Source organism: Stigmatopora nigra, chromosome 14, assembly GCF_051989575.1.
Source record: "Stigmatopora nigra isolate UIUO_SnigA chromosome 14, RoL_Snig_1.1, whole genome shotgun sequence".
In the NCBI taxonomy this organism is placed as follows: domain Eukaryota; kingdom Metazoa; phylum Chordata; class Actinopteri; order Syngnathiformes; family Syngnathidae; genus Stigmatopora; species Stigmatopora nigra.
Window position 1 is genome coordinate 3,409,411 of NC_135521.1, and position 26,510 is coordinate 3,435,920.

At 38.6% G+C, this 26,510-nt stretch overlaps 4 protein-coding genes and 1 non-coding gene across 5 annotated transcripts in view; 3 read left to right on the forward strand and 2 right to left on the reverse strand.

The window, feature by feature from the left end:
* Window positions 1-312: 312 nt before the first annotated feature.
* On the reverse strand, window positions 313-2,927 carry LOC144207488 (transmembrane protein 179). Its single transcript, XM_077732980.1, has 4 exons — window positions 2,433-2,927; window positions 1,809-1,946; window positions 1,643-1,721; window positions 313-1,255 (listed from the first exon to the last, which is right to left on the reverse strand). The coding sequence occupies exons 1-4, from the start codon at window positions 2,750-2,752 to the stop codon at window positions 1,073-1,075; spliced, it is 720 nt and encodes a 239-aa protein (XP_077589106.1). The 5' UTR covers window positions 2,753-2,927; the 3' UTR covers window positions 313-1,072.
* A 729-nt stretch (window positions 2,928-3,656) lies between these two features.
* Window positions 3,657-3,729, reverse strand: trnaf-gaa (transfer RNA phenylalanine (anticodon GAA)). Its single transcript has one exon. It is a non-coding gene; the product is annotated as a tRNA-Phe (tRNA).
* An 8-nt stretch (window positions 3,730-3,737) lies between these two features.
* hs6st2 (heparan sulfate 6-O-sulfotransferase 2) lies at window positions 3,738-8,058 on the forward strand. Its single transcript, XM_077732979.1, has 2 exons — window positions 3,738-5,018; window positions 5,682-8,058. The coding sequence occupies exons 1-2, from the start codon at window positions 4,459-4,461 to the stop codon at window positions 6,493-6,495; spliced, it is 1,374 nt and encodes a 457-aa protein (XP_077589105.1). The 5' UTR covers window positions 3,738-4,458; the 3' UTR covers window positions 6,496-8,058.
* Window positions 8,059-8,292: 234 nt separating this feature from the next.
* cenpi (centromere protein I) lies at window positions 8,293-20,826 on the forward strand. Its single transcript, XM_077732849.1, has 20 exons — window positions 8,293-8,697; window positions 9,203-9,340; window positions 9,453-9,571; window positions 9,656-9,763; window positions 9,833-9,881; window positions 9,960-10,006; window positions 10,604-10,693; window positions 10,810-10,941; window positions 11,450-11,593; window positions 13,491-13,611; window positions 13,806-13,900; window positions 13,994-14,111; window positions 15,111-15,175; window positions 15,258-15,367; window positions 15,437-15,572; window positions 16,360-16,484; window positions 17,063-17,111; window positions 18,000-18,212; window positions 19,916-19,957; window positions 20,031-20,826. The coding sequence occupies exons 1-20, from the start codon at window positions 8,526-8,528 to the stop codon at window positions 20,169-20,171; spliced, it is 2,214 nt and encodes a 737-aa protein (XP_077588975.1). The 5' UTR covers window positions 8,293-8,525; the 3' UTR covers window positions 20,172-20,826.
* A 685-nt stretch (window positions 20,827-21,511) lies between these two features.
* Window positions 21,512-26,510, forward strand: part of drp2 (dystrophin related protein 2) — a 118,049-nt gene continuing 113,050 nt past the window's right edge. Inside the window, exon 1 of the mRNA XM_077733012.1 lies at window positions 21,512-21,916. The gene's annotated coding sequence lies outside the window, so the exon portion shown is untranslated. The remainder of the gene's footprint in view (window positions 21,917-26,510) is intronic.

Sequence of the window (26,510 nt, forward strand, 5' to 3'; positions counted from 1 at the left end):
ACTAATAATTGGTGATTAGTTGAGTGCCAAAATAATCATTTATGGCAACCCTAGATTATCCCCAGAAAATCTGACAGTAAGTGGCCAACTAACGTAAGAAAATACCTGAAGGAGGGGTTAACTATGGGCCGCTGCTCAGTTTTTATTGTCCCGCTGCAAATAATCAAGATATCAGTAAATAAGATATCAGTAAATATGACCCACACTAGAATCTTACTCCAATTATATTGCACATGTCGTATTTAACATTAGATGTAGCGAGTCACTTAAACAGCAATTATCCATTAGCTGAAATGACAATCTGACAACATATTGAAACAAATGTAGAAAACTGTGAACTTTTATTATTTTGTTTTGCATAAATAATCTTCTCCAAAGTTTGTTTCAGTACAATTAATATAAGTATGGAATATTCTTATGTCTTTAGATGATTTTGTTGTTTGTTGCTCTTAACTCATTTACCTGCACTGATTGATACTTATAGACATCAAATCCATTTCATCTTCATCAAGTCTAACTGCCATTTAAAGCAATCGAAAGCTGACAGCCCTCTCAGTCAAAATGGTTGGATGTCTCACTTGAACTAAAACAAAAAAAAATATTTCAAGTTGCCTTGTGTTTCTATGGATTTTCCTTTTAAAGCAACTCTCAAAGAAAAAAAATTGCACTCCCCTGAACTAGAGCGATTCAGTTGCATTATTAATTCCAAATAGTTTTGTGTAATTTATATGTACTTTACAGCATTAAATAAAACCAAAGCATATCAAACCATAAAAGAATACCAAGTTCCTAAGTGATTGATGCCCCACTATTTTTCGTCTCATCATAAACCCCTAATTGGATTTTTTGTGATGCCACCACAATGCTTTAATTGCATCTGGCAAATACATGCAAAGTGACATCTTAATGTTGCTGTAACAACAAAAAATAATGATAAACAGAAACAAACTGGCCTCCACAAGTGGTCAACATCAGGTACATTTGTAAGGAAGACCATTACTGTTCATAAGTAAACACAAAAATAAACCCAGTAAAAATAAAAAAAAATAAAAAAAACATCTTCTTTCAACGACTAGACCATTATGGTCAGAGTTTCTGGAAAAGGTGGCGGGGATGGGGACCCTTCGGAAAGGGTTTCCCTCAGAAGAAGCTCTTTTTCCCGCAAGAGGCATGGCCCAGTGTGCGAGTGGTAGAGTCGCATGAAGGCCAGCATGGATTGCAGCAACCACAAGACTGTCACAAACCACAGAGACGCCTGCGCATAAAGACAAGATGCATTCAAATCTAGACTAATCCACTGTGAGTCATTTATGGATTAGCAAATTAAAAGTAGGTCACAATGAAGAAATCTCAGAATTTAGAACACAAAATGACCTCATTCCGATAAATAGGGGTATTTTTTTAAGTTATTTTATTCTCTGCATTGAACCGTGTAGTTTACACTGCAAATGAGCTAATTTATGTGTTTTTTTTTTATAGGATAACTAGTAACATGCGTGGTTGTTTCATTCATTGACTTTGCTTAGCATGCCATTACTTGGGTTGTCTTCAGTTTTTATCTAAATGCAACTCTTTCTTTATCCAACAACACCAAGTTTTGAGATTGAATAAGGGCTTACATGTAGCAAATTTTAGTCCTCACCTTTGCTAGACTGAGTTCTGTGTAGAAGGACGAGGTGTCCACGTCCAGATAAAGCGGAACCGACATAGACGCGGGACAGCTGTAAAGAGAAAAAAAAAATCCCAAAGCATTTATATAGAGCGTAGTTTTTCGACATTCGCAATCACAGAGTGAGAGGGAAAACCACCTGAATGATTGGGTGTTGTTGTCGGTCACCGTGTCACACCAGGAGGCAAGCCCCAAAGACAAGATGACGCTGGAGCCAGCCGACAGGAAGAGCATACACACACTCACCAGCACCGTCAGAAAAGATGAAAACAAAGTGCTGTGTAAAAAAGATACAATATGCCACAATTATTTTTTTATGGATGTTTTTGTTTTAGCACCCCCACCACCCTAATGAGGATAAAGACGTTCAGAAAACGAATGAATGAATATCAACATTTTGGCAAATTATAACATGCCTATTAAAAAAACACTCGCAAAAATATGCAAAATACTGAAATGTTAAACTATTGAGTATGAATCAACATTCTGTGTGGAGTTTGCTTGTTCCCCCGGGCCTGCGTGGGATTTCTCTGGGTACTCTGGTTATTTCAAAGGCATGCATGGTAGGCTGATTGGACACTCTAAATTGGTCCTAGGTATGAGTGTAACCGTGCATGGTTGCCCGGTGATTGGCTGGCCAGTAATTCCCGGCTCCAGCACCCCATGCGAACCTAGTGAGGATAAAGCGTTTCAGAAAATGAGATGACATAGTATTTACATCCCCAAATGATGTCTTTTTTCCCACGACACGTGAAACACTCACTCGTCATGTCGTCCGTAGAGGTAGAAGAGGCACCGCCAGCCCTGCGCCGCTCCGTAGAACACCGTGAAAATACCCACAAAAGTGGCAAACTGGCAGGCTGCAGGTGGTCCCCACTGCTGCACCACCAAGCGAGCCACGACGCCCCCCGCTTGCCCCTCGCCGGCTTCTTCTTTAGTCCAGTAGCCGGCGGAGAAGAGGGCGCAGCGGCCTTTAAACGCAGAGCCGTTGAGAGCCATGGGGACGACCACCAGCAAACCCGCCGCCATGGAGAGGGCGTGAGCGGCACAGTGAGCCAGCAATAGCCGCCGGTCCAGCTCCATGTCCGAGTCAGGGAAGGGTGAGTTTAAAAAAAAACAAATACAGGTTTTAAAAGGTCACAGCATCGTGCACATCTCTACGTTCGCTTTGGGAAGGTTTGGATAGTTTCCGAACAGGGGCGTAACCCTACTGACGATGATAGCTCAACTCCAACTGTTATTACACAACTATACGTGAAAAGTGCAAAACAGACTGACGTCCCACTCTCTACTAGTTTCCCATGCCACTTTTACTTCATTCTGACAAGGTTTCCCATTGAATTTTTCCGACAATCAAGAGTACAGATTTTAAAAACATATGTTTCTTTTAACCTTTATATCATTAGCAACTTTGAATAATACATAGCTTCCCAAATAACCCCATCACTGATGCAGATTAAATTGAAGTATTTGTAATTCTTCATCAAAATCACAAATTTATTATATTTTTTCTTATTTTGGTCAGCAATAGCGATGTACAATGACCACAGTGATAAAGTGGAACAATATTAAAACATACAAAAATATGACCTATATTTTCTATTCTCGGAATGGAGCGTTTTATCTTCAATTCAAACGATCTTTGATTCCATTCCCTTCAGAATGACGTTGCTGCACCGACGTCACCTATGTTTTTAAATAACAGATTTAGATACAAATCAATCATTCAAATAGATTTTATAATCATGAACACCTCCATGCATTTCTCACAGGTTGCAGAAATATACACACAGCCCTTGATATATATTAATTATGTTTGTTTTTTTAAATTAACTCAAGTAGTAAGGTAGCATATCAGTTGTTACATTTTTAGTTTATAACTTCTGTGGTGGACATAATGCAGCATCAAATATGTGATCATGGAAAAACCCCATACAAAGCAATAAAAATGGGTGCCAGCATCATTTGACCTGTACTTTCAGCAAAATGCCGAAACCCGGGATCGAACCAGGGACCTTTAGATCTTCAGTCTAACGCTCTCCCAACTGAGCTATTTCGGCGGTTAGAACGACCATGAGCATAGTTGGTACATATACATACAATAGTACGTGCTGCAGCATTGTGGTGTGAAAAACCAAAAGTAATTTTGTCTTCAACTTTTAACGTCCGTATTATGGCAAAATGTATTTTTCATAATGTAGCCAAGAAAATGTTTGCTAAGACAGCAATGACGTAATTTCTCCCCGAAATCAACGCAAGGGCTGCCGGGAAGAAAGGTCAAAAATCGGTCTGTTCCCAGTGCAAGTCTTTTGATTTGCAGCCATCAAAAAGTCGTTTTTTCCCCCACATTTGTTCCATTAAGGATTTAACGAACAGCACAAAATGAACGACGACGACACTGTGGTATTTTCAATTATTGTTGGATATTATATGACGAAAATTGGAAATACATCGCATTTTATTGAACGGGTGTAGCAAGTGGTAGCTACCCAGCACGCTATCGGCTACATGTTATTGTTTTGTGGTGGTCGTTCTTGCACGGATCTTTATTAAATTTAAAGGGTATAATTCGTAGCATGCTCCCTAAAGAAAACCTCTGCGATACGTTTATATCCAACTCTGTGAAGTCATTTGACACTTCAGAAATTGAGTGTAAATGGATACCATGTCAAAATCAGGACACGGGATCTAGATTGGGTCTCAAATACTAGCTTGTGGAGAAAAAAACCTCTAATTTTGGAGGTCAATCAGTTCGGGCAAGTGATGTTATTCTGCTGGTCTGTGCCAAAATGGATGACAAGTCCAGCAGCCATCACAGGCTTCTGGTGGTCCTGCTCATGGCGTTGATCTTCAGCGTCATTATGATTCAGTACGTGTGTCCGAGCAGGACCGAGTGCCAAATGCTCCATCAACTGGGGTCCTGGTTTCACATAGCTGCAGGTTCCCAAACAAGTGATGGTGAAGTCCAAGAGAAACTGGATCCGTACATTTCAGAAGATGGCGCCTTGATGCGTTTCATCCCACGCTTTAACTTCACCAAGGTGGACCTGAACCGTGCCGTGGACTTCAACATCAAGGGAGATGATGTCATCGTTTTTCTGCACATCCAGAAGACTGGCGGCACCACCTTCGGTCGACATCTAGTGCGGAACATCCAGCTAGAGAGGCCATGCGAGTGCCACGCTGGCCAGAAAAAGTGTACTTGCCTTAGGCCAGGCAAGAAGGAAACCTGGCTTTTCTCCCGGTTCTCTACCGGTTGGAGTTGTGGGCTCCACGCCGATTGGACCGAGCTGACTCGCTGTGTACCGGCGCGGATGGACTCACGGGAAGCACCCAAGAGCATGCAGAGGTAAGCTTATTGAAAAAAATCAGGTACAGTCAAACATCATTGGTTCAGAACTTTTTTTGTAAGCAGAGCAGCACTTTATATGTAAATCCTCAAATTCATTCCATGGTCCTCACACAAATAAACCCTTTAAAATTGGTCAAAATGTCCCAATTTTGTAGGAAATATGGGGGAAACACAAAAATGAAAAAGAGGTCAGCAATTTATTTCTTAATGTCACAAATTAAATAGCAAGTACATATACAAAATCTACCCATGTTGAAACCTATGGGAACGAGAGAAAGCAACTGGGATGCAACATAGAGATAGCACACAAACATGAACACACCTAGTAATAGCACAAGAAGACATTAACACACATTTAATAAACACAGCATTTAAAATTCAAACAACAACAACATTAATCAACAACAATGTTTTATGATTTAACACCCATTTTATAAGTCACTACTGGTCCTTACCTGTTTTTGCAGTGCTGGTTGACGAACAAAACTGTCATAACTTGGATATTTTTCTTGTCTCGATGCGCTCCTTTGAATATAAAAAAACTTTTGTAACCTGGAAAATTCATACCTAGAGGCATTCGTAAATTGAGATATGACTTAATTTGGATTTTATTAGAAAAATTGTCATTGTTTACTAACGTTGACCTTCTTTCTACTCCAGTAGGAACTATTACTACATCACCATCCTGAGGGACCCAGTGTCCCGGTACCTGAGCGAGTGGCGGCACGTCCAGCGCGGCGCCACCTGGAAGGCATCTCTGCACGTATGTGACGGCCGCTCTCCTACGTCGTCCGAACTTCCCAGTTGCTACCCGGGCGACGATTGGTCGGGCTGCACCCTCCAGGAGTTTACCGACTGCCCTTACAACTTAGCCAATAATCGGCAGACGCGCATGTTAGCCGATCTGAGTCTTGTGGGCTGCTACAACGTGTCGTCCATGAGCGAGGACGAGCGCTGGGGTGTCCTCTTGGAGAGCGCCAAGCGGAACTTGCGTGGCATGGCCTTCTACGGCCTCACCGAGTACCAGCGTAAAACCCAGTACCTTTTCGAACGCACCTTCCGCTTAGCCTTCATCGCTCCCTTCACGCAACTCAACGGTACGCGGGCGTCCGGCCTGGACATCCCTACCGACACACAGCGGCGGATCCGCCAGCTCAACCGCTGGGACGTGGAACTCTACGAGTACGCGCGAGATCTCTTCCTGCAGCGTTTCCAGTTCGCCCGGCAACAGGAGCGGCGACAGGCCCGGGAGAGGCGGCAGCAGGAAAGGAGGCGGCTCCGAGGGAGGCTCGCCGCAATGCAAGGACGCCAGCAGAAGCCCACTCAAGCACCCACCATGATGGAAAATCATTTTGTAACTCTCTCCCAAGAAGATGCCAAAGAAGATTCTGATGCGCTGCTTCCAGAATGGTGGGAAAAGGATGAGACTGGCACTTTAGAGGATTATTTGGACAACGTGGAATTGTGGAAATGACCTTTTTTTTGTGTTTGTTCTTGGCACATTAGATAAACGCCTTACTATGGGCAGAAGACTTTAGGGAGTGTATGGCTATCATATCGAGGAAAAAGAAGTCTCGTGATGGAATAACACAATTGGTTTCACGTTTTGTTACACCTTAACTGACAATAACGTAATTCTCTTATGAGGTAGATATTTTTTTGGGGTCTTTACGTTCCAACATGGTAATTTTGTAAAAATTTGATGACAACTGGTGATGAAAACTTCACGTTTTCATGCAAATGATCTTGCGTTGCATCATGAGGAGAACTCAAGTGCCATTTTATGTTATGCCGGGATGATTTTTAAGTTGGAGTTTTATACTAATTATACTGCAACTTTAGTTCTATACATTGAAATGATTTCTTGTTTTTACACATTATGTTGTAAAATAATAATTTTGATGTTCTAATAATCATTTTCAAGTGCTTCACCTTAAAACGTAATCATTTTTGTTTTAATTTGATATTTACCTCGCAAAGTGGTAAGTTTCACATATAATAATGATTTCATGTTTAATGTCTTATTACATTGTAACTTGATCATTTTTACGTTATAACAGAATCATTATTTTTTTTACATTGCCCAGAATTATACGTGAGTAAAAACGACCATTTTATATTATAATGTAAACAGTTTTAAGTAATTCTTTATATTTTTTTAAAGTATATTTATTTTGTCGCATTACAAACGTCAGTCAATTTGCTCCTGCATCAGCGTTTTGAAATGTTTTTCACGTTAAGGCCTACATCTTGTTTAAAAAAAAATACAAAATTTCTATATTTTATTTGTTCTCATAAGATTCTTTTGTAATTTCTCACTGACATTTTTCATACTGGTTTGATAGCTATACACTGTTGTAAAGCATGATCTAAGAACGAAATGATCTTCAAGTAACTGCACCAGTAAACCTTTACAGAATGTCTTATTTATAATTGTATTGGTCGATGATGTTTAAAATACCGGATAAAACGGTTCACTTAATGTCATTCGTTTACACTACCAGACAGTTTTAGTTTTGACTAATAGTGCATTATTTTATTAAGTTTATCTCCACAAACACAGCAGGCAAATTGCTGTATTTCATAATGGGAATGATAATCTAAGTTTTTATGTTCTCAATTGTTCTCGTCTTTGTATCGCTGCCACAAATACTTTGTTACTACTACAGTCTTAGCTATAAATCTGCGGAGAAGTTCTGTACAAGTCTTCAACTATTGTGAAAACATTTGATCTCAACTATATTAATTTGTTGGTGAAAAGATCAATAAGCTATGTTAATGGTTATGAATAGTGACTTCTTAGTTTGTCCACACTGATACACTCTAATCTTATTTTGCTTCAATTCATTTTTGTATTTTTTTTTTTTGAGCAATTGAATACCTTCTTTAATTGTTACCTTTGAGAGTAGCAATGATTTTTTTCAGTTCATCTTTTAGAAACTAAATTAAAAATACCTCAGTTCGCTGTATATTTACTATAAATCCTGTGAATGTTTCAATGTATCTTGTCTTAAATATACAAATATTTTTACATGCACCTTGACTGTTTTATCTTTTTTCAAATGAGGGAAACATCTTTGAATCTTTAAAAATGAATGTAAAGTGCAGTAAAAATGGAATCATATGAAATAGGGAAAATGCATCAGTTTGAACGAATGGGAAATATAATGAATTAGGGATATGGTTGTTGATTTTGGGGCAATTCTGGTTTACTTTTGCTTCATTTAGGGGCAATTTAGGGCATTTGAGGGCAAAAGATACCAAAGTTCACGCTTCCCACATTTGTGGTGAAAACATTTTTGTTGGTCTTTAAAATATTGAATTTGCATCACTTAGTGGCACTACTTTTGGTAAGGAAATCGTAACACTACATCAACCACAATGCACCTCGTCAAATGTGCCCCACTGCGCAACTGCAGAACAAACGGCCGCGCGAGAAATTGAATTTTTTTAATTTAAATGTGGAGCGCAGGGGAGTGTCGACCGTCCACGCGATTTTAGAATATGGCAGCGATCTTACATTTGTCGGACTCGTCGGATCCGAATAAATCATCTTCAGACGACAAATCTTTGTCTGACCGCAGCTTAAACAGAAGTCAGAGACTCGCTGAACAAGCGAGACGGAGAAAAGAGGCCGACGACCCGCTTGTTCTAGCCGTGAAATATTTCTCTGACGGTATGCCTTTTTTTCCACTTAAAATGTTTATTTTTGGATAAATTGCAGTTTTGGTGATGAAGCAATGTTTTTTTGGCCTTGATTACATGCAGTTTAGGTAATTCGCACTACGGTACGGCGCCTTGTTGTGACGTCACTCGTTGTTGTTTTCCGTCACTTGCCACTGCAACGTGACTAACTTCGAATTTGTTTAACATGACAGACAATCTGTCATGTTATATTCTATATTAAACAAAACTTCTTAAAACTTCTAACGTTGTTTGCGTATACCTGAGAAAAATAACTGCAAAATGATGACATGTTACTGGAACACTTGAAACTTCCATGTTTCGATCAATAAAGAATGATAATAATTATACAATTGTGTAATATATAGTTACATACTGTACTACAGACGTTTTAACATTATATATTTTTAGCCTGACTTTACCTGTCAACAGTTGTCAAACGTATTGACACATCTAATCATCTATTAAGTGGTCAGACTTAATAATGTTGTTTTCAGTTAAGGCAGGTACTCCATTAATTGGCAATGATGTCGTCGAGAGGAACCTGGTTGTGGTGGAGATGGCGGCGTATAGTAAAGGTCTCCCACCTGAAGCCATCTCCGTGATGCTGGAGTTTACAATGAGCCTTCGCATGGGTAAGTTTTATAGATGGCTTTATTTCTCCTAGCAAAGCTGATTTTATTTTTTTTATACTGTTTGAATAAATATGTCCATCTATATTCCCCACCTCCCAAACCTTATCTTAAGGAACAAGTTTGTGTGCTAGAGTGCTCAAATGCCTGATCCCCGCTACAGTGGTGCCTCAAGAGGCCGTGGTTCGAGCCATAGGTTGGCTGGGTGTCTCCAAAATTCCCACTAGTACGCAAGTGAGTCAACTTAACTGCAAATAAGAGGATAGGGAATTTCTGTCCTCAGTTTATATTTCATCCCCAACTCTTTACCATTTGCAGGTTCTTTTCATAAAGTGGGTGCTGACTGTTTTTGACATGATTGACGCTAAAGATCAACTAAGAGCCATCTACGGCTTCATTTTTAGCTATGTCACAGATGAAAATCTGGTATGTATACATATATCCAACATCATTAATGTTAATCCTCGTAGCTCACCCGCTTTCATGCCATTTCAGTGTCCCTACATCTGCCATCTTTTATACCTTCTGACCAGCCGGCAAAGCGGTAAGCCAACGGTGACTGTGACTCCTGAAAGGAGTTGTTTACTGACGTTCTCTTTTCGTTCAAAAACTGTTTTGGCAGTGCGAGTTTTTCGGGTCCGAAAGCTACTTGACCTACAAACCAAACTGGTAGGTGCACTCATCTCATTTTCTGAACCGCTTTATCCTCACACGGGGGGTGCTGGAGCCTATCCCAGCTGACTTCGGGCCAGGGGCGGGGCACACCCTGAATTGGTGGCCAACCAATCGCAGGGCACAAGGAAACAAACAACCGTTCACACTCATACCCAGGGGCAATTTAGAGTGTCCAATCAGCATACCATGCATATCTTTGGAACGTGGGAGAAAACCGGAGTACCTGGAGAAAACCCACGCAGGCCCAGAGGAACATGCAAACTTTAAACAGGTGGACCGACCTGGATTTGAACTCAGGTCCCCCATTGCGGGGTGCCGCACGAGCATTCATAAGTACGGGTAAAAGTAAACGACGGGAAGTCTTAGTCTTTAGTCTGTTCCTCATAATCTTCTGAACCTTGGTCATGAACTAGCGTTTATATCGCTTTGTTGGTTGGCTGGGATAGGCTCCAGCACCCTCCGCAACCTTTGTGAGGATAAATGGTATGGAATATTGGAAGGATGAACAGAAACTCCCCTTTAGTAGGTTTCAGCTACCGATATAGGTAATATATGTTAATCATGTGTTGAATTTATGTGATGTTTTCTCAGGGACAACAGCCTTTCCTATTGCACCTACTGTCCCTTTATAAAGTCTTTTGTCCCAAACTTGTGACACTGTCTGTTCCGTCCAGAATGAGGGTAAGTGCATTGTCCTATAAGCTTTTTCACTGCCAGTGCTCCCAATTCAAATAGATTCAACCAAGAATGATGAATAATAATAATGATTACTGACGTTTTGCTCTATGTTGTCGCAGAGTGGCTTCAGGAATCACAACTCACCCTGGAAATCTGCCCTAGCTCTTGTCCAGAAAAAGAATCAGGCGTCACTTGACCCTGCTGGTGGTGTGACCCTTACATTTAAAGATCAGAGCAATCCGAGGAAAAGGGTATGGAGGTTTTTTTACCCTGGTTTATTGTGTTCAAACCTTTCGGTCTTTGTTGATTTCGCTCAGTTCGTCGCCAACTGCTCCTTCGTATTCAGACTGACCTTCACATTGGCAAAAAAAACCCTTACTTACGAATACTACTCTGAACTCCTAATATTGGCAAAAAAGTATTTTTTTTTTTTTTCTCACTGCCAAAACTCTGAATGTGAAACTAAACCGCTTCAGATTCACCTTTATTGTCAAAATTAGACACAAAATGACAATCTAATTTTACAATTTTATATTTTTATATCATCTCATCTTCCGCTTTATGCCAGGTCGTGGTAATGTAATATTACAACTGAAATTAATACTTAAATTTTTGTAATATTATGACAATAATCTCGTAATATTCTTGAACTTTTGCATTGACTTTGTGTGAGAATCCATTCGAAGCCATATTCTTCTAGATGCCATTATCTTCACAGATAAATGTTTAATTGTCAACTCATTTTTTTTTTTCCTTCAGAAACACCGACACTTGGAACTGGCGCAACTGAGTTGCGCGGTTAATACGGAGCCTCCGACTGAGTTATCATCCCGCATGGAATTAATCCCTGTGGCGCAGCTACGGACCTTTGCCGAGCTTTTGGAGAACATGCATCGTATTGAGGTAAACCTTGTGAGATGGAAACCTACTTAAATGTGTCCCGTTCCCATCATAACATAGACGTAGACTAGGGGTGCTCAAACTTAATTTGCTAAAGATCTCTTTTTCGGGGAGCCAAACTCACGCCATCTACCTTTTTCCCCTCCAGGCCACAGACAAAGCTTTAAAATTTAACTTTTTAGTCCTTTGCATATTTATAAGCATACTTCATAATGGTTGTCATCAGTATCTTGTTTACTGGTTTCACATATTGGAGTATTTTAATGATCTCTTGTTTGCCGTTTAACCACCAAAATTTACACACACGGCTGCCAACCTTTTCCTCCCCACACGATGGCGCGGTAATCCTGTTTTTGTAATGGGCCCAACTCCACACACAGCAAAGACTTGTAATTACTTTAAAACTAACTATTAAACTAGTTTCATTACACTTTTTCCCCTCCTAGATAATCTCTTTCTACAATGTCATTGATTTTTAGACAAGTCATAAAAGTGAAGAAAAACAACCAAAAACTGATAGGGATTAATTGTAAAAGTTGTAAAGCCTCATATATAGTTCCAATAATCTATTAATTAAATTATAATTAAATTATGTATCTCATCCTGTCATGAGCTATACATTCAGTGAGCCATTTTGCTGTCCTAGCCCGTAATTAGGACCATCACCTTTACTCATAACTATTCAATCAATCGTTTTCTCTTTAAACTACTCAGTTGTGCTTTTAGTGTTCTTTTCCTCTCTTTGTTATTTGGCATTTTACACTGTCTAAGTGCCTGCAATGTTTGAAGAGGGAGCAGCTGTTCACACATTAAAAGTGATAGTATAAAATCTCTCGGGGCTTCAATTATTAGGATTACAGGCTGGTCAAAGATTATTGGCGCTTTGCGAAAAGTAGTAAAGATGGCAGACTGGGTGATTTTTCATCTTGTAATAGTCTGCTTTTATGTGACTTGAACGGACCCTCTGCCAAATTTGGGATATATTTAATGACAGAAATATCATTGTTCATTTTACATGGTATCTCCTAGAGAATGAACAAAAAATAAAATTGAGATATTTATTAGCAATATTAAAAAGTCTAAGAAAATGGCAAAGTTTTAAAAGGCAGTTTCAATAAACAATACAATGTCATTTAGAGCAACGGGATCTTAAGATGTTGCCATCGTGCATTCAAATATATAACTCGTTTTTAAAAAAAAATGTTAATTTCTGTATTCAGGGAGTCCTCAAACTAAAAAGGAGTTCCATTCCTATGCTGGTTATGTAACCTGAATTTCCATGTTATTTGGATGTTAAGTCAAAAATTGCCTCAAAATAATATTATGTATGTATATATATATATTGTATATATATGTATATATATGTATATATATATATATATATATATATATATATATATATATATATATATATATATATATATATATATATATATATATATATATATATATATATATATATATATATATATATATATATATATAAAATTATTAATATACTACTATAAAAAACAACTCAAAATTAAAAAAGAATTCTGTATTAACCATTATAGTACTGTTCAAAGGTGGATGGAGAAGTAGGGGCACCTATGTATAGTACTGCACATACTGCTTTTGGCGTAATATCAAGAAATTGATGTAATATTGCGAAGGAGAAAAGTCATAGAATCACGAGTTAAAGCTGTTATTTTCCAATACCTTCTACTACAAGAACAATGCCAACTTCATCAAGGTTTTCAATAGTTATAGCTGTAGGCTGTAGCCATTGCAAACAGAAACAATATAAGCCTGTGGGCCTGCTAGGCTTATTGAGCATCAGGGGAAAAGTTTATTTTTGTGTTTATGAATATTTCATTTTTGTCCCATTATGATTGTATCGGATAATTCATTTTCCCACCAGCTTCCAGCTCAAATGGGCTCTCTGCTGTCCACCAGCGTTGCTCTGCACTATCTGGACTGCCTGCAGGAAGAGTCAGCCCTCCTCCGTCTTAACCTCTGGTTGGGATACGCGCTCCAAGAAGGTAAGACGCAAATGTCATTCATGTCATTCCTCTGAGGCCCAAATTTCTAACCACCAGCTGAACTCTGACTCTAATGGCCATCATTCAGTGTGAGGTTTAAAATGGATTTGAGGGGAACTCGGGAATAGTACACGCGGTGAATTTGAAATGTGGCACCCTTTTTTAATGCTAAATCTTTCACGTTCCTTTCCCAGAGTTTTTGCTTTGCCGAGATGGAGGCACCAGCCACAATTCTGACGAAGCGTGTCACTTTTTAAGCAGGCTGCTGATGGCAAACCAATTTCTTCAAGTAAGCCTCTGTGCTTGTTATCTTCTTCACATCGTCTTTCGATTTTATTTTGTGTATTCATTGTTATCACATTCTTTCTTCTTCTTCTTCTAGGAGGGGTTTACTAGCACTGAAATGTTTCTCTACAAATTCCTGACTGTTTGGGACGGATTCCTCATGCGACCACAAATTCTCGGCCTAATAAGCAACATATCTGTGGTCCCAAGCCATAGTAAGTTCATTAAAATATACGGCATATTGTCCGCGATATTTACGAAATAATATTGCTTGTTACGCTATATAGACTACACACACTAAATACACACAATAGCTCATTAATACTTAAGGTAAATCACTTTACTGACCCAGCATCAAATTCACCAGGAATTGTAAAACATTCATGAGGCAGGAAGGGTCAGTGCCTGCTCATAATATGTATAGTATAATGAGAAGTGATAAGACACCATTCAATCAAAGGTCATTCAAAGTCACGGTTACGCTAAAAAACTGAAAGAACAATCAATTAATAGCATAACTAGCCCAGAAAATCACTTTGAACCCTATTTAGATCTCTAGTGCCGCAATGCATGCTGTTGAGGGTTGAGGAATGAGTAGCAATATGGTGTACACCAACAGTTTTGACGGAAGGTGGCAGCAAGGTTTCTCTGTGTTTCTCCCAAGGGAAGCCGTGATGGCCAAATGAAGCAATGACACTTAGCAGCCAATTGGTTCATCCTAGCTTCTTTTCAAGTGGTCTTAATGCCCAAGAAGCCAACAGTGTTGAGAATTCTATGGCTGTATTCTTTTAAGAAAATACTCATGTTTTTTTTCTATTTAAGAATGATTTGTTATTCATTTCTTATTTTGAACTAACAAATTGTAATCATTAGAAGCAATAGTTCCCACAGTGTTGGCTTTAAATTATTTTTTACTTTTGTATTTCATGAACTATGGAAGATATCGATTCCCAGCCCAAAATCCCTAAAATGTGAGATCACAGGCGATCGCAGTTGTTTTTTAGCTGTTTTTTTTTACTATAGTTTATACCTCATTTCCCTTTGCTAATGAAACCAAAATAACTTTTATTTTCATAGTATTTTTTTTTAAACAACATTTTTGTACAATGTATATAGCATTGAACCATGGAATATTGAGGTGCATCATATTGAGTTTAAATGTATCAATACATCATGACTGATAATATTTTCCATATCAAAATTTCCCCTTTCAGAGATTGGAACACTTCTGTTTGAGCCGCTTAAACAAATCTACTTCACTTCTTCTTTGTTTTTCAAGGTGAGTATTTTTGGCCCATTTTGTTTCTAGCTAATTTCGTGTGTGATTTAATAGCGCTAATTTTTATCTTCTGTCTTTTCAGTGTGGGCTGTTGGAATGTCTAAACAACATGCTGCGAAATTGGCTAACCTGGCACTCGGTTTATGCTCTGGAGGATGATATGGACATCAGCGTCAACAGCCATACCTCAATGTAAATGTTATGATCCTTCATTTTGTACTCTCTGGCCTGCTGTTTTAATACTTTCCGAATTGTTTGCAGATTCATGACTCTGTCGGGCTTTAAGGATTCTGTGTTCCAGTTGGTAAAATTTGTGGGTCACCTGGCCACCGTTGGGTTGCAGGTGGAAAGCAGCCACACGCTCCTGCTCAACTTTGTCCTGGAGTTCTACATGACGGTAAAGCCAGATCATTGAGTGATTCTCTGCCATTTTATTTCGCCATGGTAATTTTAAAATTAATGGCAGTCATGCTTTGTGATGTGACAGTAGAACAATCACTATCACTATAATTTCCTTGTTTCACAATTGGCAATCAATCCGATGTGATATTCTGACTTAGCAAGAGTGATTCTACAAACAGAGTCGTCAGTCATCACATGAGCCAAACTTATGCTGAATAACTAAAACAAACATATTATGAACACAACCATAACTTCTACTATATTAGGGTTGATTAAACAACAACAATGAAACATCCCATTGTTACCAACTTTAAATAATTTAACGTATTTTCTGGCATAAACGCCGTATTTGTCGCAAAACAAGATAATGACTGAATCGAAGGTAGGGCTTATATGCGCACAAATTAGACGTGACCTGCATGAAACGACTTTATGCAAAACAATGTGGTCGATGGGGTAAATAATTTCAAAATAGAGAAAATATAAACTGATAAAACGCTTAAAATATATTTTGATGTTTATGAATGAAATAAAAAAAAACATCTTCCATGATTATATGAGAGAACTTGTAAAATTAAACCATTTTAAGGTCATTTTAGGGGTATGGCTTATATGTAGAGGTGGCTAATATGCGAGAAAATACTATATCCACAATACTGAGAAATTCCACCGTATGGCATGTTGGGAATTCCACTGTCAAAAACATGATAGACTGCCGGCTCCCTGGAAGAATATTTATGCTGAAATCCAAACATTTATTTGTGAACTTGTGTGTTTTCCAGGTGTGCGACATGTATTTACAGTACGGGCTCCCCCTCATTGTGATGCCACCGCCCGGCGTTTTCTATCCAGCGCTGCTCGCAACCGACCCCGTCAACGTGGACAGCCTGGCTTACATCATGTACAAGTACGAACTCGCAGCCGTCTTAATGTGGCGCCGCCTTCCTACTGAATGATAAGACAGGATGGGACCTTCACACTTTTATGCTAATGTATAATTTATGATAATGAGTAGCTCGTAAGCAAAATACGTATCCAAACCCTGCCTTCCGTTGTATGTTGTTGCTTGCAATTTTTGAAAGCTTTTATAGACTACCTACCAATTAACTTCAACGCAAGCTCGGTGACACGTACATCCCTCGTATTTTTCAATTATTTTGCGCTTAATGTTGATTGTCAACTTTTGTAAAAAAACATTGGGGCAAAATGCAAAGCTCCGCCCAGTGCTCGTAGATATATTTTATGCACGAAAGAGATGCGCTAAAAAAGACAGTGCCATGGCCACCGGGCTTTTCTCACATCTCAAAATGTTTCTCGTATCTAGGGCGTAATATTTGATCAACATTTTCATTGTATCTCGAGTATCTCGTAGGTAAAGCTGTTCGTATGTCAAGGTACCACTGTAATTGCTCATTATTATCAAAACGATGAAAACTGCTTTCCTCTCGTTACCATACGTCATTAACCTACTCCTTTTTTTGGCAGATACAAAGTGAACCTGGAATTTGCAAAACCTCAGGAGAAAATTACAGAGGTATGCAAAATACTTACACGAACTATACAAAAAACATTGTTTTCCAACTTTAGCTAAGCAGAGCTACTTATGTTACAATTGAAAAATTTCACTTCACAGTTTGTCTTCACATATATTCAAATACACTATTATTTTAATATGATAAGTGTCAGGTTTAAAATATGGTGATGTCTTGATTCAACAGTCAGTATCTGCACCTCATTAGCTCAAGATTGAAAAAATACTTTTTGAGCATGAAATTCAGTTTTTATACAGACAATCATTACCACAGTACATCTGAAAAAATGATAACAGAATATTCGAGAGAAAAAGCATGTCATTTTGCATGGAAAAACTGTATCATCTTAATATCTGAACATTTTAAATATGGGAACTAATGTGCATTCACATTTGTAAATGAATGAGTTCCATTTTTTAAATGTGAATTAATCAATCTACTATGATAAAACAACAAAATAACTATTAACAACCATGAGTGTTCAGCATTTGCTTTAAATATATCTGGTGCCATCTGGCATTGTGATTTGGTATACTCTCTAGACCCGAATTTAAGACGACAAACACTTATTTCGATGCAAAAACATTGTCTTACATTTGGGCCAATCCAGTATGTATCAAAACACCGTATTGCAGTTCTACATTGAATTCGCTTCTCTGTTGAAGCTAGTTGACCTTTTTAGTGCACTGCAGGTGGATGAATATAAGTTGTTGATTTATATTCCTGCTCAACCCTAGGCTTTGATATTTGAAAGTACGTGTCAGTCAGCCTTATTTTTCATTTGAAAAGTGCCAATGGATTCTTAAATGAAGCAGTCAGCCCTGCGTGTTAAGGAAATGAATCGACACAACAAAGAGACACGGTAAATAAACAACCTTTTCTTTCTTCAGTCTTTTCGTATCAGCCGCCAGACCTTCAACGATTTCAACCTCTACATAGTGGAGATGGTCAACTTTCTGTGGAACGGCAAGATGCTCCAGGGTGTCAACGTGAAGCTGAAGGCGGGGCTGTTGAAGAGCAAAAAAGTCCCGGATTTCTCCAAAAGCTTCGATCTTGTCCATCACCCGGCCTTCATGGGCTACGCAGTCGACTTTCACCGGAAGGTAAGAAAAGCACAAACATAGTGAGAGTTCAGTTTTATTCTTAGGAAATAGTCATGTTGCCAGTTTCAGTCAGGTTTATTTATATAAGCCTAAATTACAGAATTAAGTATCAAAGGCTACCACAAATTATTCTTTTTGTGGTGATATGACTATTTAACTGTTAATGTAAGATTAGATTTTTTTTTATTGGATTTCTATTGCTCGCAACAACAACAAAAAAACACTCCTAGTGTAGTGACAGTTTTGTAAGTTCCTTGAAATTGCTGCTCTTTAAATATATAAACAACACAGTTCAAACTCAGGTTGATTTTCTCGAAAGTCATGTGACTAGCTAGAGCTACTCCACTTTCTACAACTACAGTAGGCTTTCAACACTGTAAAATGTGTCCATCCTGGGACACACACCGTTTCTCAATGACCTTTTTAAATTGATTTACCCCTTTTTCCCCCAAAAAATGTCAGACTCTTCAATAGAAGTGAATCACATGTGGTATTAATGTATCTTTTATACAACATACATTACTAATACCTAAGTGAGGATTTTATTATTTAAAACTGCAGTATGAGACATCATTTTCATCATGTTTAATAATACACACAAGTCTTTTTTTTGATTCTGTCGCAGCGCCAACATTCCGCTCCGAGCCGGCGAATCGTTTGAGCACTTAGTCTATATGTGTGCTAAATTCTCTTTTTACTGCTGCACACTTTGCCTTCACTAATGCAGAGAACGAGAGCAAATTACATAGCAATGATGTTTTTTCCTGTACAGCCTTCTACTTTTGTATGATATTTGAGAGCGCCAGTAGGATGAGTCAGTTAGAAAACAAAAAATGATGTTGCAAAAAAATTAGGTTTTAATATTCTGTCTTGCATGAATCAACTATTACAAAGAAATTAAATGATGTGAATTGCACTTAAATGTAGTAATAGCGCGCCCTGCTAATGGACAATCAAATGTTTGCTCATGTACATCATCAGTTACCAGAACCTTCCTCAACATTCAGTCAACTAAAGGCCTAAGAAAGAAATATCGAACTACAAGAATATTATTTCATATTTACAAAATCAAAATCATACAGTGTAAAATTACGAGATTAAACTTATAATATTTTGAGAATTAACCCTTTCATGGTATAATTTCAAGATTTAAAACATGATTTTACACGATTAAAAGATTGATGCTATTTTTTACTTAATAAACAAAACAGGCTGATGGCTTGGCGACATTGGCACACGACTACTTTTAACCTAATATTAAGACATTGAAGTAATATTAGGGAAATATACATCAGATTAAAGTTGTTATATTACCATATTTCCATTATTTGAACTGTATGTATGTAGTTCAAGATATGCGGACTCCGTTTTTGGCAACGTAAACATCGGTTTAACACTTGGCAAGAGGCGTTGGCATTACAACGTTGTGTTTGAATGAAAATAATAGAAAGCAGCAGTGTAGAAAATTATCAGTCGCAGTAGTAGTCGTGAAACATTCCCTTGCCGTTCTCATTGTGCACCCGTGTGTATAAACTTGTGTACCCTACAAATGTCTTACCAGCAAGGACAAATGCATACTAAGAACAGCACTTGGACAATTAAGCGCACAAGATATGGATTCAATGATTAAACAGGTTGCATTTCTTTCATGTATGAAATTCCCGATAACAATGTTTTTTTTTTTTTGCTTTTATGATTATCAGCATTGGCCTCATAGGAGAGACATGGACCTCAATTCTATCCAGGTATGTAGAATCACCGTTAAATCAAGTTAACACTGTGTACATACGTGATTGTTTAATGGACTGTGTTTTGCAGCAAACCAAGTTATGGAACCGGTACTTGAAGTATCTGTTCTCCCAAGGCTATAAAGGCCTTGAACACTTTGCAAAAACTAATACAAATTGGCAGCGTCCACCGAAGAGCCACGAGGATGACAACTTGGTCACGGAGGCCTAGCAAGAACTAGACAAAGGTTTTTTTTTTTTCAGAAATATTTCTTTTGCATTAAAAGTATTTTTCCCCCCTTTCAATTTAATAAGCATTTGTTTCAAAGCACATTGATTATGGTGGAACAACTTGTACAGTATTTAAGTATTCTATGTAAATAAAATTTAGTTACAGATTATAGGTAGAGCGAATTGTGCAAAAATGTGTCTGTGTACCGTAGTAAACTCATTGGATGCCATTTGCGGTGATTGACGTTCAATCTAGCAATTAAATGAGTGTTCAGTCTGTCAGTGTAAATAGATTAGATGTCTGCAAGTGACGCTAATTTAAGATTATGAAAAGAATGAAGTCCTATGATGGCAAATCTTTCACTGTCAATGGCACTGAAAGTTATAAAAACAACCTGATTTTGATTCTCTGTCTGCTTTAAGTATTCATATCTCTGCATACAGTATCCCACGCACCAAAAGGAGCTGCAATCCTGATGCATGAAGGGTCACATTTTTTAGAATTTCAATTGCTATGGATTGTTTGTAAATTATGTTCTACTGGTGAACAATTTAAAAGTAAACATTTTCTTTCATCACAACTTTTTTTGCATCCACTGTTGATGTGATTATTTTGTTACTACTTGGACATTTTACAGTAGCCTTATCCTATGTCTTATTGTAAATACAAAACTTCTGGAGTCATGCCTTTTTGTCGTATTTCTTTGTATGTTGTACATTTTTTAAATGTGGATGAAAAACAAATTATGCACAGAAGACGGACAACCATTCACACTCACCCCCATACCTAGGGGCAATTTAAAGTGCTCAACCAGCCTAGCATGCATGTTTTTGGGACACTGGGGTACCTGGAGAAGTCCGGGAGAACATGCAAGGGATCGAAGGCTCAATCCCAAAACTGTGAGGCCGACGTGCTGACCATTTTTTTTTTTTACATTTGTACATAGTCGAGTGTGCTGACTACTGAGCTACAGATCAACTCATCACCAATTTGGCCATTATAATTATCATTATTATTCTTATCATTATTATAATTATTATCATTATTATCATAATTATTAATATCATTAATATGACCATGATCCCTATCATTATTATTATCATCAAAATTATATAATTATTATTACGATCATCAATATTATTTTACTCTGACGGACCGGCAATAGGTAGCTTGCAGACCGGTACCGGTTCACGGAACTGTGGTTGAGAACCACTGGGTTAAAGAGTAAACTTGTATATACAACCCTGTATCAAAAGAATCTAATTGTCGAGTCTATTTCCAGGGTTTCTTTCTCATCCACAGCATCCTTCTTCCGTCCCTCCCTCCCTCCACCTTCCGCCTTAGTGAATCCATGTCAGCATCCAAGTGTGGGAGGTACTTGGAAGTTGTAAATCTCATGCTGGCGAGCCGCGCGCACACTAGCGGGCAAGACGCGAAGCGAGCACGCCGCCTGGCTCCAGTCCGTTCGTGATTCACCATACCCGGCCACTCTCCGCCTTATCCAGGCGGTCGTTCCCTCGCTCTTTGCACATACGCTTAGCGGACGGATGTTGCTTTTTGTTGGCCGAACTGCTCCCTGATGTCACGAGCCCCAGTGCCGCGATCCTCTCCGGTGCTCAGCCCGCGTTCACCTCTATCCTCGCCGGATCCCTCGCCTCCGCTTCAGCCGCTCGGCAATCGACAAGACCGCGGGGGACTTTTGATTTAGACACCTGAGACGCAATCTTCCGGATCTCACTTCAAAGGTAATTGTGGCTGATTTATATTCTCCTTTTCTTGGAAGTGAGTTTTTGAAACCTCTTGCTTGATTTTTCCATGTTTTATAAAATGTGTTGATGTTTTTTTTATTGCATTATTTGGTTGCACTGAACGAGGCGTGCTGATTTGGTTTGGTAATCATTTGCAACCCAATGTTTGTGGTTAATTATTGGACTCGTATGCAGTAGGTCGGGGGTTGCCAAGTCCGGTCCTCGAGAGCCGGGGCTGAATCGGGATCCAGTCTGTTTTCCACGTCTCCTTACTCTACCACATCTGAATCAAATGATCAACTAATCAGCAAGCTTTCCAGCAGCGTTGTATCAATCCCGATGATTTGATTCAGGTGTGTTGGTGGAGGGAGACATGGAAAACAGACTTGATTGGGGCTCTCGAGGACTGGACTTGGCCACACCTGCAGTAGTTAGTAGTGCTGTATAGTATAATGTTTGTACTGCTCGTATCTCAGTCTACTCGTATATCGAAGCTGAATTTGGGGCTTTATTTAAACAGAGTTTTTATTTCTTTGCCTTTGGGTTTTGGTTGAAAATACCCTTTTAGTCATTTATAAAGGTGTGCAGTTTTAGCTAAGGAATACTAATAAAGTTTGCCCGTAAAAATGTGAAGGTTTTTCAGACGTTTTTTTTTTCAATGCATCTGCATATACTTTTCTCATGCATGTTATGTAATTCACTCTATCATCATAATACCCTCATTTGAGGACCGAGCCTCACGCACTCCTGAACAAGATTTTGACAGAACAATAACCTTGAACCAAAACTAGTGTGGTATTATTTTCAGGGTTGCCCCCAGTAGAGAAGCCCTTCAACAGCTCACCAAGTAAAAATTCGCATATTTCTCAACTCATTTTCTGAACCGCTTTATCCTCATTATGGTGGTGTGGGGTGCTGGAGCCTATCGCAGCTGACTTCAGGCCAGATGCAGAAACACCCTGAATTGCTGGACAGCCAATCGGTGGATAAAAGGAGAGAAACAATGACTCACACTCCTCACACTCATACATAGGGCCAATTTAGAGTGGCCAATCAGCCTACCATGCATGTCTTTGGAATGTGGGAGGAAACTAGAGTACCCAGAGAAAACCCACACCGGCTGGGGAGTACAATCAAACATAATAAATAAAAATGCTAGGTTGAGACAGACAGGAAAGTTGCAATTGTATTTATTATGCTATTTAATAAGATATTTCCAATAATTGAATATTGAGTCTAACAAAAGGTTTGTTATTATATTGACCATGAGATGTCACCATTGCGTTTTCAACTCTATTAGAATGGGGTTGTCATGTGTATACCTTTTGTACCCTTTTGTAGTACTTATTTCGCTTTTGGGGGAGCGGAGCCTGATGGCCCGACAGGTTTATAAAGTACTGTGACTGGAACTCTGCACAATAATTTTAAAAAAAGTCATGAATTGTGAAGATCTGAGAGAAACTACTGAGCATTTACATGTTGTCTCGTCTCGTCTGTCTGGCAAACGTCTAAAGTGTTCAGTGATCCAAGACATGTTGTGATCGTTGTTTAAAAAAGGGCCAAAATGAAATATTTTAAGACATGCAGAAGGTAGGTAGGTGTTTGTGAAAGCCTTGTGTTGCCAATCTTAATAAGATTGTGAAGCTTAGAAATGGTCACACTCCTCAGCAAGCCATCTTAGCACATTATTTGTTGAATTTGACTCTTCAGAATGGTAAATAACGCGTCAAATGAAGCTGTTTGAGATTTTCCTGCCACTTAAGGTTATGTTTGGTTATGTTTGATTTTTTTGGGGTTGCATTACTCACAAATGTGAATACGTACATCCCTAATATTTATGAATGTTCTCTTATATTGAAGAAATGTCTATTTGTTTAAATGTTAGTTAGCAAATGGCTTGAAATTCGTATAAATCTGAGGTGGCCAAACTATTTTTATTTTAGAAATTTCAAATAAGGGAGCAACTTGAAATCCATCCACTTTCATTTGTTAAAGAAAGGACCGGAACTAGGTAATAAAATCCTTCTTAAGCTTTTTAATAGTAAATAGTCACTTATTTTTTCCTCTTAACTCACTAGCTGCTTATTCATAGAACTACTTATAGGCATCCAGTCCATTTTGACTAGGAGGGCGATCGTTTAAATTGAACTGGATGTCTCTCTCCGTCAATGGCAGTGAAACATAATTACTCAATGTCACCCTTCCAAGTGAAAAAGATTTAATGTCTGTGGCAGTGAATGAGTTAAGGGCTGCTTGGAACAAAATAATCCAGAGGTAGAGTTAGTTATAATGTATACACCAGGGGTCGGGAACCTTTTTAACGAAGAGAGCCATAAACAATTCATATTTTCTTATGTTATTCCTTGAGAGCCATTCTCCGAATTTAAAAGTCAAAATATATATAGATGGTACCTATGTTTTTTAGTAATTTCACCACTTTTAAAGTGGAAAAAAATACTTTTTACATTCTTAAGCAGTTGCTAATAAATGAGAGTATGCATTCCAGAAGAGTGTAATGCAAATAAAAAATGAAGATTAAAGCAGCTCTAGATGTAGTATCTGGTTTCCATATTTTAGCTCACAGGTTAGCGGAGAGCCACAAAAGAGCCACATGTGGCTCCGGAGCCATAGGTCCACTATCCCTGGTATACACGCTCAGTCAGTTCAAGTATTTGAAGACGCTGCTATATTGCAAGTTCTCTAAATTAGAAATCATATCCACTGTGAAAGCCATAATCTAAAAGAAAAATCGAGAAATCACATTGTATTTTTTTTTGTTTTTGTTCTGTTAGTTTCAATTTTAAAAGTCCACCTCCTCTCCATGCATTATTCTGAACCAGATGTCCCTGTTTGAGGTCATTACCTGCATAAAAATACGTGTCTACCTTATACAATCAGTAAGATCCAAACTTGTAACTTAGCCAAGACCAAAGAGCTGTTCAAGGACACCAGAGAAAAAAATGATACACCCCCATAAGGCTGGAAAAAGCTACGGAGAAATTGCCAAGCAGCTTGGTAAAAAAACGATTCATTGTTGGAGCGCAATCATTAGTTCATGTAAGAAGCTAAACATGACGCTCAATCTCATTCGGAGTGGAGCTCCATGCAAAATATCACGTTGTGGGTTTTCAATGATGCTATGTAGAAGAGGTTTTTGGTCATAATTCTACTAAGGAGGAAAACGAATGATGAATACCATCCCTAGAACACTATCCTTACTGTGAAGCATGGGGGTGGTAGCTTAATTCTTTGGGTGTGTTTTTCTGCACATAAGACCGGATGACTGCACTGTATTGAAGAGAGGATGACCGGGGTCATGTATTGTGAGTTTTTGGGGAACAACCTCCTCTCAGTCAGAGCATTAAAGATGGGTCGTGTGAGGGTCTTTCAACATGACAATGATCCGAAGCACACAGCTAGGAAAAACAAAAAGAGTGGCTCCATAAGAAGCATATCAAGGTTCTGGCATAGCCTAGCCAGCCCACCAGACGTAAACCCAAAAGAAAATCTTTTTGGAGAGAGCTCAGCGACCGCTCAGAAACCTCACTGATCTAGAGAAGATCTATATGGAGGAGTGGGCCACAATCCCTCCTGCAGCATGTGCAAACCTGGTGGAAAAACGACAGGAAGTATTTGATCTTGCAACTAAAAATATATAGCAGGGCGTTCAAATACTTTTTTCAACTGACTACATGTATAGACAGTCATAGCATTTTCAGTTTTTACTTTGATATGCAAATGATATCCCCAACATACAACAACAAGATCCAAGATATGAAATCCCCCATAATGTAAATACATTTCCCATATCTGTTGTTTTGTTTTGAAATTGTCCCCGTAACATTGTTATTGCCTTCTTTACTTCTTCCCACAACAACAACAACAACTCTCTTTTAGCCATAATCTGGTTACACCCTAGTATAAAGGTAGAAATCTACTGTCCCCTCCAAATAACCCAACATAAAACCATTCTTGTATCCAACAAGAGAACTTGAAATGACCATCGTAATAGTATAATCGGGTCGGGCAGTTTTCTGTCCTTTCATCTTCCTTGCAGTGAAGCCTCTCAAGAACATTAAATGGTCCAACAATCAGAAAAAGAACAGAAGAATCTCAGGTGATAACTTGATGTCCACTCGTTTTTCTGCTTTGCGTGTACGTTCTGTATTTTGGAGAGGCACTTAGAATGGCAAACATTCATAAAGCCTAATTGATAAAGACTCTAAAATGTTTTAGGGAACTGTTGCGTTGTCACATCCTGCCAAAGTCATTTTTAGAACACAAGCAAACCTTCTAATGTGTTTGCAAACAGTAACGCTGGAGTTGGCCTTGAGTCAAGGCACATGCTATTTACATGAAGAACCTGAACTTACCTTTACGTACTTTTTCCTATGCATTTTTTTCCTGTTTATTTCCTAATTCAAGTGAGAGAGAGCTGAAAATGTCACCCTCTGTTTCTGTCTGCCCGGGGTCTTGTGTAATTTACTGGTGCGTAATGAATAAATATGCATCCCCGACTATTGTGACGGACTGTTTGCTAACGGGACTATTTCGTCAAAGAGGTGACGTCAAGTTGTAAAAAAAACGCAAA

What these genes read in the sequence shown, in the direction of transcription:
- LOC144207488 (XM_077732980.1), bottom strand. Translation starts at nt 2,752, where the DNA reads ATGGAGCTGGACCGGCGGCTATTGCTGGCTCACTGTGCCGCTCACGCC. An exon ending in AACAACACCCAATCATTCAG is followed by an intron (nt 1,722 to 1,808) that starts GTGGTTTTCCCT and finishes TTCTCTTTACAG; the next exon opens with CTGTCCCGCGTCTATGTCGG. An exon ending in CAGAACTCAGTCTAGCAAAG is followed by an intron (nt 1,256 to 1,642) that starts GTGAGGACTAAA and finishes CTTTATGCGCAG; the next exon opens with GCGTCTCTGTGGTTTGTGAC.
- hs6st2 (XM_077732979.1), top strand. Translation starts at nt 4,459, where the DNA reads ATGGATGACAAGTCCAGCAGCCATCACAGGCTTCTGGTGGTCCTGCTC. An exon ending in GCACCCAAGAGCATGCAGAG is followed by an intron (nt 5,019 to 5,681) that starts GTAAGCTTATTG and finishes TTTCTACTCCAG; the next exon opens with TAGGAACTATTACTACATCA.
- cenpi (XM_077732849.1), top strand. Translation starts at nt 8,526, where the DNA reads ATGGCAGCGATCTTACATTTGTCGGACTCGTCGGATCCGAATAAATCA. An exon ending in AAATTCCCACTAGTACGCAA is followed by an intron (nt 9,572 to 9,655) that starts GTGAGTCAACTT and finishes TACCATTTGCAG; the next exon opens with GTTCTTTTCATAAAGTGGGT. An exon ending in GGGATACGCGCTCCAAGAAG is followed by an intron (nt 13,612 to 13,805) that starts GTAAGACGCAAA and finishes TTCCTTTCCCAG; the next exon opens with AGTTTTTGCTTTGCCGAGAT.